The sequence below is a fragment of the Condylura cristata genome, unplaced genomic scaffold, assembly GCF_000260355.1.
Source record: "Condylura cristata isolate star-nosed mole 26May11 unplaced genomic scaffold, ConCri1.0 scaffold00012, whole genome shotgun sequence".
NCBI lineage: Eukaryota > Metazoa > Chordata > Mammalia > Eulipotyphla > Talpidae > Condylura > Condylura cristata.
This window is the reverse complement of record NW_004567113.1, coordinates 624,764-634,954: the sequence shown is the minus strand read 5'-3', so window position 1 is coordinate 634,954 and position 10,191 is coordinate 624,764. Positions and strand designations below refer to the sequence as shown.

Here is a 10,191-nt window from a genome sequence, read left to right as displayed (position 1 = left end):
TGGAAGCAGCCCAAATGCCCAAAAGTATATGACTGGATTAAAAAGATTTGGTACATATATACAATGGAATACTACTCAGCAACCAAAAAAGAGAAACACATGTCTTTTGCAGCAATGTGGATGGAGGTGGAAAAGATCATGCTTAGTGAGATATGCCAGAAAGAGAAAGAAAAATACCAGATGGTTTCACTCATAGCAGGAGTATAATGGACCAGACGAGAAAATAACCATATACCAGAGACATTTTATGGGGTTGGAGAGGGGAATGGGATTAAAAACGGGGGGTGGGGGGATGGGGATGGAAGTGCAAGGGATTATGGTGATGGCACACGGGTGACTTGGTGATGGGAAATGCTCGGGGATTACAATTGAGATGGAAACAATATGTACAAAATGATGTAAAAATAAACTGTTATAATAATAATAAAAAAAGAAATAAAGGATTAAAATGTCCCAAACTTGCAGAAGGAAATGAACATAGAAATGTAGTATATAAAAAGAACACCAAATTATCTAAAAAAAAAAAAAAGTTCTACAGCAAGACAAATAGTACTAAAGTTTCCAAGAGCCCAAGGAAAAGGAGGGGGAAAAAAAAAAAAAGATAAAGAAGAAGCAGTTGGTGAAGGGGAAGAAATATATAATGTAATAAGGAACATTTATTAGGCTAATATCTTTTTTTTCTGAACAAACACTATGTCAAGTGTTGAATAAAGAGTTGTATTCAAAACACTTCAAGACAAATAATATCAGCAATACACGAAGAATACAGACATGGTTCATTGTTGAAAATTCACATCAAGTAGAAGGAAAAAAATCACATAGTTATATCAGTAGATGCTGAGGAAGTATTTGATAAATTCAAAATTAATTTATGATTGAAACCCTTGAAAAACTCGGGTAAATGGTATACAACATAAGAAAAGCCATATAAGAAAACCATAATTAGTATTATTCTCAATGGTAAAAAAATTGAAAACTTTTGTACTGTGCTATGATACAAGACAAGGCTTCCTAATCTCACTACTATTATTCAACATAGTACTAGAAACATAAAAAATACCAGATATTATATGAATAAACTATAAAAACAATAAACAAGTTCAGCCATGTGGAAGTTTAAAAAATTAATACAAAAAATGAGTTCCCTTCCTATGTAAAAAATAAAAAAAAACTAAATGCAAATGTCCAACAGGCACATGAAAAAAATGTTCAACATAAACTGTAATAAGGGAAATGCAAATCAAAACCAAAATGAGATGCTAACTAACAGTGAGAATGGCACATGCTAAAAAAAAAAAAAACTAGCAACAACAAATGTTGATGAGGATACAGTGAAAAAGGAATTCTCCTACACTGCTGGTGGGAATTCAAACTGGTCTGACCTATAGCAAGCTGTGTGGAAGTTCCTCAAAGTACTAAAAATGATTCAGCAATTTTTCTCCTAGGAATCTACCCAAAGGACACAAAAACATTAATTCAAAAGGACACCTGCACCCCTATGTTTACCACAGCACAATTTATAATAGGTAAGCCATAGAAGCAACACAGAGGCACAAAAATAGATGTCTGGATCAAGAAGATGTGTTATATTTACACAGTGGAATATTACTCAGTGATCAAAATGACAAACTCATGCCCTTCACAGCAACATGGATGGAGCTGGAAGAGTTTATGCTCAGTGAAATAAGACAGGAAAAAAAAGAAAAATATCAAATGGTCTCACTTATGGGAAGAGGAAGGAGAGGAATGGGAAGAGCACAAGAGACTATGGGGATGGTTCACAGGTGAACTGGTGTTGGGAAATAAGACATTGTGCAAAAGTAAAGGATGTGTAATAAATATATTTTAAAACTCAATCAATCAATAAAAGGGAGGAAAAACACACACAAAAAAAAGAAAGAAAGAAAGAAAGAAAGAAGAGCATACTTAAATGCTAGAATGAGACTAAAGGATTTCCTGTGGAAACTGCATCACAACGATAGCATGAGATATACTACATACCATTAATATAAGATTTAATTAGAGGAACTATTTACTAAAAAATTTTTATGAACAGACTATGAGCAACAATACTACCAAACTTATCAAAAAGTATACTTGCTTCAAAACTCTCCATTAAATATGTCCAACAGTCCAAAGCAAGTATGTCATAAACTTTATCTAGCCAGTTCTGTATTATTGAAGCTTCCCATACTTTATACAAACCGTGTCCTAAAACATTATAAATATCCTGCCTTGACTTCCACCTTCTGAAAAACTACCAAGAATCGGTTTAGTAGTTTCTCCTTTTCTTAAATAAGTCTACATAAAATTAGGTTTCTTTAATCAGCAGATATTACCACTGATATTTTGGGGACATAAACAATCAACAAGTGAAATAAGAACACTTTCATTAATTTATTTTTTATTCAGATTTTCTATTAAAATCTGCTTTTTAGAGAATGATAACATATTTAATTGACATATTTATTAAATAAAGAGGCCTATATTCAATAAAAGTGAAGTACACCAAAACATACCTTTCTTGTTGCAAATATGGAGCATAACTCTTATATTAGTTATTATAAGCCACTATACAATATTTCACTCTCAGGAATTAAAAGGGTGAAAATGAGGTAGTGATTTCATCCCCTAAGGAGAAGACTAATTAAGATCACATTTGTAAAACTATGTTGGTTCACTTAAGCCTCCTTACAATCAGAAAGTCCACAATTTAAAAGAATGTTTATTTACAAATCTAAACTAGAGAATAAATGTATATAAAAAGAAAATAAAAAATAAATACTTGCTTACACTGAATCCATGTGGTTTTGAGAGCTTTTATAAATTCATTATTTAAAAAAAAAACAGTTAAGATATTTCAAACTGTGTATGTTAAAAAAAAACAACTTTAAGGGTTGTAAAAGTTTATATATACTAATGCTACTGAAGATATTTATAGGTAAATTGTTAATCCTTAAATAGTTCCTTAAACATTTTAGATTATGTTTCCAAATAAGTCTTCTTTTCGAAAGTATTTTAATCAGTCATTAAGATGAATAAAACACATGGAAAGGACTTTAATGAAAATATTTGCAGTACTTTCTGGAAATTATACTATTCTATTTTGTTAATAAAAGGGAAACAAACCTCATATGTTGCTGGACCAGGTGTAATCTCTTTGGACTCTTTGAAACGTTCTGATGCTTTAACACAGAAGGGTATAGAACAAGTTTTCCATAAAATGGGGTTGTATGTTGCAGGCCCTAAAAGAAAATAAATGCAAAACTATAAATTATATTTTTAAGTCATTGATATTGATCAAATGAATATTACTCTTAGATTCATGTTCTTAATGTATAAAGTTAGTATCCAAAATATTGAACCCACTAATTTTAATGCTTAAAACTATTCAGTTGAGAGTTCTAAAACAACCATAAAATAGTGGCATCTGTTTATCTAATAGAATACAGCAACAATTTTCCAAATTATAAAATGGTACATATACATCAGAGTACATGTACATATACATCAGAGTAAAGATACCCAATTATTTTATTTCATGAATATTCACTCATATTTTAAGCAACGAAGTACTTAAAATATGTACTTAAGCTGTTTTTGGAGATATGCACTCAAGGGGAAAAAAAGGTGGCTTAATAGCATTCTGGTTTTTAAACAGGATAGAAATGAGAAGCAAAGATGGGACACAGCATTATGAAGCTATCTGCAGCCACAGCAGTGCAATTTCAATCCCTAGCCAGGGAGGTGACCAATATAGCAGAGCAGACCTCTCGTATTACCTTTTACTCCCCTCATCACCTGTTGCTTTACTAGTGTTTTTCAGTAAAGCTGCCTGTTCTGCTCCCCACTCTGTCTCAGGTGCATCCTCTACCTCCCACCTCTAGCCTGTACCTCAGCTCTTATAGGCATAAATAAATATATCTTTAGACAACAGATACTCAAGACTAAAAAGGCTTTGTAGGTAACTGCTTTGAAATGAAGGGTGTGACCTTTCAAAATTTATGTATTAAAACTCTAATCCCCAGATTGATGAAGAGTTTGGCGATGGAGTTTTTAAGAGGCCATTAATTTCATAGGGTGGCACAGTATGGGATTAGGTTCCCCTGTATATAGCGATTTGAGAGAGTACAACAACCTCAATCTACAAACAAGGTAGTGGGCCTCACAAGGAACTGGATTGATTGGAAACTCCTTATTTGATCTTGGACATCCCATATTCAGAAACTCTCAGAAAAATAATTCTGTTGTCCAAACTACCCTCTCTATTTTATTTTCTTTATAATAATCCAAATAGACTGAGAAAAAAATAAAATGTGTTTTGACCTGCAAGATTAAAAAGTGTAACAATTCCATGTTATTATCAAATTATATGGGTTATACTTACAGTGTAGATAATGTGCAGTTCATATATAACATTTTTACAGATAGATTTTTATGTAAACTAAATTATGCTTGGGAAAATGTACCAGTTATTACAATATCTATAAAATAACAATAACTACCATCAAGATCTGCAAAAATAACCCCACAGTCAATAAGTTGAAAACTGCAATATTAGCTATAAAAATTCATAAAGCCTAATGCAACACAGAGCATCTTAAAATGATGTCTTTCTTTATAATTTTTGTATGTGTATTAAGGTAAAGTGTATTTACAACATTGTACTTGTTTTTGCAGTTATAGGTTGAAGCCTCTATAAATGTATGTTTTGCACTGTCTTAAAGTATATTTTCAATTATGTGTGCTGCCATTTATATGTATAGGTCAAAGGTTTACATTTTTTTCAGCAGTTCTGCTTCTCAGCTGTAATGTACAGAAACCATTTTCTATTTATTTATCTAAATGCCACATTTTGATCACTAGTCATGGAAAAAGAAATCTCATTCCAAATTAAACACCTATGGACAGTCTGCCTAATCATGACTAGAATATAATGGGAAACTCAAGAACAGGTGACTCTTACAGTGACATATTTTATAATCCTATGCCAAATCACTTCCCATGAAATGTCAAACAATGCTGTAGGGCAAAAAAAAAAAAAAAAAATGGAGATAACAGGAACAATGAATAATTTTAAATGAAAAAAAAGACATTTTGGTTTAACTACTTCTATAAATGAATAACTACTTTTATAAATAGTCCTCTAAATCTCTTATTTAAAATGGTTTTATTCATAGTAATAAGCTAAAACTTATAAATAATGTGTTCAATATTGTTTATGAATGTTGAGTCCTTCATTTATATGAAGGTGACAAAAACTACTAAACAAATTTCCCATATTTGAACATATATTTGTAAAATGAAAAATATCCAGGAAATTGTTCACTGGAATAGAATGAATGGCTTTAAAATATTCAATATCATTTAAAGAATTTACATTATATGGAACCACATTTTCTCATACAAATTTTATTGTTCAATTTATAAATGAAGTAAACACAAGATAAAAAGTTACTACTGCACAAGGAAGTATTGGATTCAATGTCAGCAACACATTTCGGTTTAATAATCTTCTGTTTGTAAGACTTAGTTAAACTATAACCTTAGAACTACCAGTCTTTTTAATTTAGTGTATAGGTGATGAGAAATAAAATCCAAATAGCGACCTCCCAAGCGGCACGACAGATTAAACTACAGCACCATGAAGCTTGCCACAGCCTAGATGCTTCAGTGCAAGTTCGATCCCCCACCAGGGAGGTGATCCACATGGCATGGCAGACCTCTCCTGACCTTCCCATTCATTGCTCCTCTCAGCAGTGTGCTTCGTTGATCTGCCTGTTTTGTTCACCACTCTGCCTCTGGTGAATCCTCTCACATCTACACTTCAGGCCTGTACCCCAGTTCTGTATGCATAAGCAAACAAATCTTTTAAAAAAATAAAAAATAAAACCCAAATAATATGTAATAATTTACTAAAATTTCCATGCTTTATCATCCTACTTACATGTATCCAAAACCAGATGAATTATCACATATTGTAGCAATTGAAGTTTAGTATTTAAACATGACATCTTAAAGTCATTAGACAGAGTCTAAGAATTGTTATCAAGATCCAGAAATGGAAAATTTCAATGCATTCCAACATAAATAGACTGAAAACTGCCTCTGCTGGAATCTACATATATCATGCTTCTTTTGAAATATATGTACATTGCATTGATTAAGCAACTGAGTTGTCATTCTTATGATAGGGACTTAGCTTGACTGAACTTACATCTTTAACAATAGTGTCTGTTCATCTGTGTATATCTAAGTACATACTTATCAAAATATGCATCCATGTGGCCTGACATAGTAAACCTTTTAAATATTTCTATTAAAAATATTGTTATATTGACCCTCCTTAGTGGTGCAGCAGGTTAAAGTTTCAGCATGAGTTTGATCCCTGTCCCTGGAGGTGATCCACATGGTGGATCCCCTCAGCAGTGTGCTTCGATGATCTGCCTTTTCTGCTCCCGACTCAGTCTCTGGTGAATCCTCTCACTGCCCCTGCACCTCTGGCCTGTATCCCAGTTCTATACATATCAATAAAATAAATCTTAAAAAAAATGTTATTGCATTAATGTAAGTACATTATATAAATTTGAGTGGCTGTTATCCATTTTGCAAATATAGAAAACATTTCTATGTCAAGAATCAGTGATCTATTGAACATTCTAAAATTATGCATGGTTGTTACAATTTTCTCTATTCATATCTGAAACTCTGTATGTCTCTGTGCAGGACAGGGGCTCAATTAATGTTTATTAACCTGAACTCAGCCAAACTGAAGGAGCATAAATTTATGAGTTAATTAGAATCTACAGCTGTGACTTATATATGTTTTTTAATATTAAATAATTTGTGTGTATAGACCTGGGGTACAGGCCAGAGATTCAGAAGCAGTGAGAGAACTCACAAGAGGCAGGATGGGGAACAGAAAAGGCAAATGGATTAAGTACACTACTGAGGGGAACAGCCAGGCAAGACAGTAGAGGTCTACTGTGCCATGTGGATCATGGTGGGGGATCTAACTCTCAGTAGTTGCTGAAAGCTTTATGGTGCTACACTTTAACCTGTTGTACCACCAGGGAGTGCTGCTGTGACTCATATTTTAAACATTTTTTAAATTACTTACTTTTTCAATACTGGTTTATGGAAAGATGGATACATGAATATGATATGTAGGTGATATTTCATGTAAATGTTTGTAAATACATTTAGAACAATGTTTGCTGAAAGGAAAGCATTTAGAAGGAAACTGGTATTACTAAGATAGGAAAGAGACTAACATTTCAGTGTGCAGCATATACTGTAATATATTATTAATTCTATTATGAACATGCCAGATTATTTCAATTTGGCAGACAAACTGAAATAGTGTACAAATGTGTAAAACTTACTTCATAATAATAGAAGATAAAATTAATTGAAGTATGTGTATGGCTATTTTAGTCTATTTTACTACTAGTTATTTTATCCTTATAAGTTCTCTAAACCGTGTTAAGTTTTTGCTTCTTCCTTTTTTAAAAGAGGTTAAATTTACCCAGAAAAATGTGAGCAGATTCTGAAAAGTTATTTCATTAAGAACCAAATCATTCTACTGCTTTGTATTTGTGACATCATTGAGAGAAAAGAAATTATTATATAAATTTTGCAAGAAATTATAAATAGAAGAGCTATAACTAGCTCTCTATTATAATCAACTCTTTTCACCAATTCATATTGCCCACTTAATTTTATAACTGATTCTAGCACTTTCTAAAAATATCAAATTTACAAAACAATTTCATGTTAATTGAATGACAATGTTTGCTTTTACCTGAATATGACCTCTTCCTCTCAGGTATTTAGGACTAAGAGAGAGAATAATCTGTTCTGTTTGACTAATTCAGGAATTTTATTCCTGGTTTTCTATTCCACTAGAATATCAAAAGTAGATATTATTGTGGATCCCACCTATACTTTTGAATTTATAATAGATACATTCACATTTTAAGAAAACAGAAGTGTTAACAATTCTAAAATATAATCTTCAAAATTCCTTATTATCATACTATTAGTTGTTAAGACTGCCACACACTGCTAAATTTTTAAAGCATCATTCTTTTAATCTAAGATTGAATGTTATTCTAGATAGTTTTGTTTCCATCTGTTGGTGAAGGCTGCCTCTCTGTGGCAGAAGGCCTATCTCACTTCCACTAATGTATAATTTATCCTTCCAGTTTTCTTTTCTTTTCTTTTTTAATAATAGTAGGATTCCTATTACATTTTTAAATACATAGAATTCAATACACTGCCATTATCACATCTTTCAGGATCATGCTTTTGGCATTTTGTGAAAGGTCTTTGGGTTCCTAAAAAGCCTGACTCCATAGATAGTATCTTCAAAACGAGATTAAAATAGCAATAATGGGTAGAAAATAAAACTAAATTGTTCTAAGAGAATTTGCTGATTTTGTTGAAAATGGAATTCATTATTCACTTTACATTGAGTTACCACTTGCTGGTCAGCAAGATACATTTTATTAATAATTTCTTACCTACTAGAAAACAGATGTTATCTTAATTTTCTGAAGGAATTGCTTACAAGTACTAAGTGCACCACAGATTATATCTCCTAATCATTTACAAGTACAATAATACTGTTACAGGGAAAACCAATGTGAATTGAGTTGCCTGTCTGTGGGTGCTTAAGATTCAACTGTAGGGCAGTCACATACATAAAGGTTCACAATGGGTTTATTTACAAGAGAAATTAATAGTTTAGGGAAAGAGAGAGATAAATTGATTAATGTGTTCTACCAGTTCCACTGACTTGGAACCTTATTAGCATGCTGAAAGCCAGTGAAAGAGACAAGCCATGAGCTATGAGGCCAAGAGGCCCTTGAAGTCTACATGTCTGGTTTTATATCCAAACATGGCTGTTTAACTCCACCCTCAGATCCCAGCACCCTTCTCTTCAGCATTGTTGGAATTGGTAGCTCCAGTGTCTGGAGTGGAGAAGAAGTCCACTGTAGAGTTAGTTCAGGACATCTTTTCCCCCTTAAAATACTACTTCATATATTCTCTCAAACACTGAATGTCAAAAAGCAAAAATCAAATAGATATATTTAATGTTCATTGAGGTATTTGATCTTTCTCCATGATCATAGCTAGGGGAATTAAAAAGTAGAATCAAAAAGTCTTTATATTAAGACTTATTTAGGAAGTGCCTTTGTTCTATACTATTTTAAGATTTGATATATTTAGCATATGAAATTGAAAGACTGGCATTTTTTCAGTTTTTTTTTAAAGATTTATTTATTTATGCATACAGAACTGGGGTATAAGCCAGAGGTGTAAGAACAGTGAGAGGACTCACCAGAGACAGAGCTGGGAGCAGAACAGGCCGACAGATGAAGAGCACTGCTGAGGGGAGCAGCAGGTGGGCCAGGAGAGGTCTGCCATATCATGTGGGTCACCTCTGGGGCAGATGGGGATAGAACTCATGCTGAAGTGGCTTAGCTTCTTAGTGCTATGCTTTAACCCACTGCATCACCAGGGAGGGCCCACATTTGTTCAGTTTTAATTAAGAGGAACAAAGTAAAATGCATCAAAAAATAAATATTTTTTTATATCTCAAAAGTATCGAGTTTATTTAATCAGTAATTTTCAGAAACAACGCTGACCTCTAAATTTGCCCATACGACCTTGTCAGAAACAGTATAAACTAATTAAGAGAGGATCCCCAAAAAGTCATAGCAAATATTTCAATAACCAATATCCAGCTGCATTGCTGTTTTGTTTTTGTTTGAACAAAAAGGTAAACAAAAAAGTCAGCATTGAGGAAACTGTACAGATTACTTCATTATGACTTTAACAAAAGTCAAAACTTTTGACATCAGGTAAACCTAATACTAAATTAGATGACATAGTCAACATGGCCACAAAGAGTCACTGGGATTAAGTTCTCTCTTAGACATAGTAAATAGGGGAGAAACTAAACTGCAGCCAAAACTCAAATGATATGCACAGGATTGGTGACCCAGGGGCAACAGGAGGAATGTGAAAATAAAGGAAGAAGAAATGAGAGAGAGATATCGACCAGGACCCAGACCACCCTCCCCCACCTTGACCAAGAAAAGAAAAGGAGAGAAGAAAAAATAAATGAACTGAAAGCAACTGGGAAAGATGTGACATCTGAAAACCACAAAAAGAGAAACAAAA

At 32.8% G+C, this 10,191-nt stretch overlaps 1 protein-coding gene across 1 annotated transcript in view; it reads right to left on the bottom strand.

The window, feature by feature from the left end:
* Positions 1–3,096: 3,096 nt before the first annotated feature.
* The window catches only part of STPG2 (sperm-tail PG-rich repeat containing 2), a 267,191-nt gene continuing 260,096 nt past the window's right edge, over positions 3,097–10,191 (bottom strand). The window contains exon 10 of the mRNA XM_004681412.1: positions 3,097–3,245. Within this exon, the coding sequence (XP_004681469.1) occupies positions 3,097–3,245 (149 nt within the window). The remainder of the gene's footprint in view (positions 3,246–10,191) is intronic.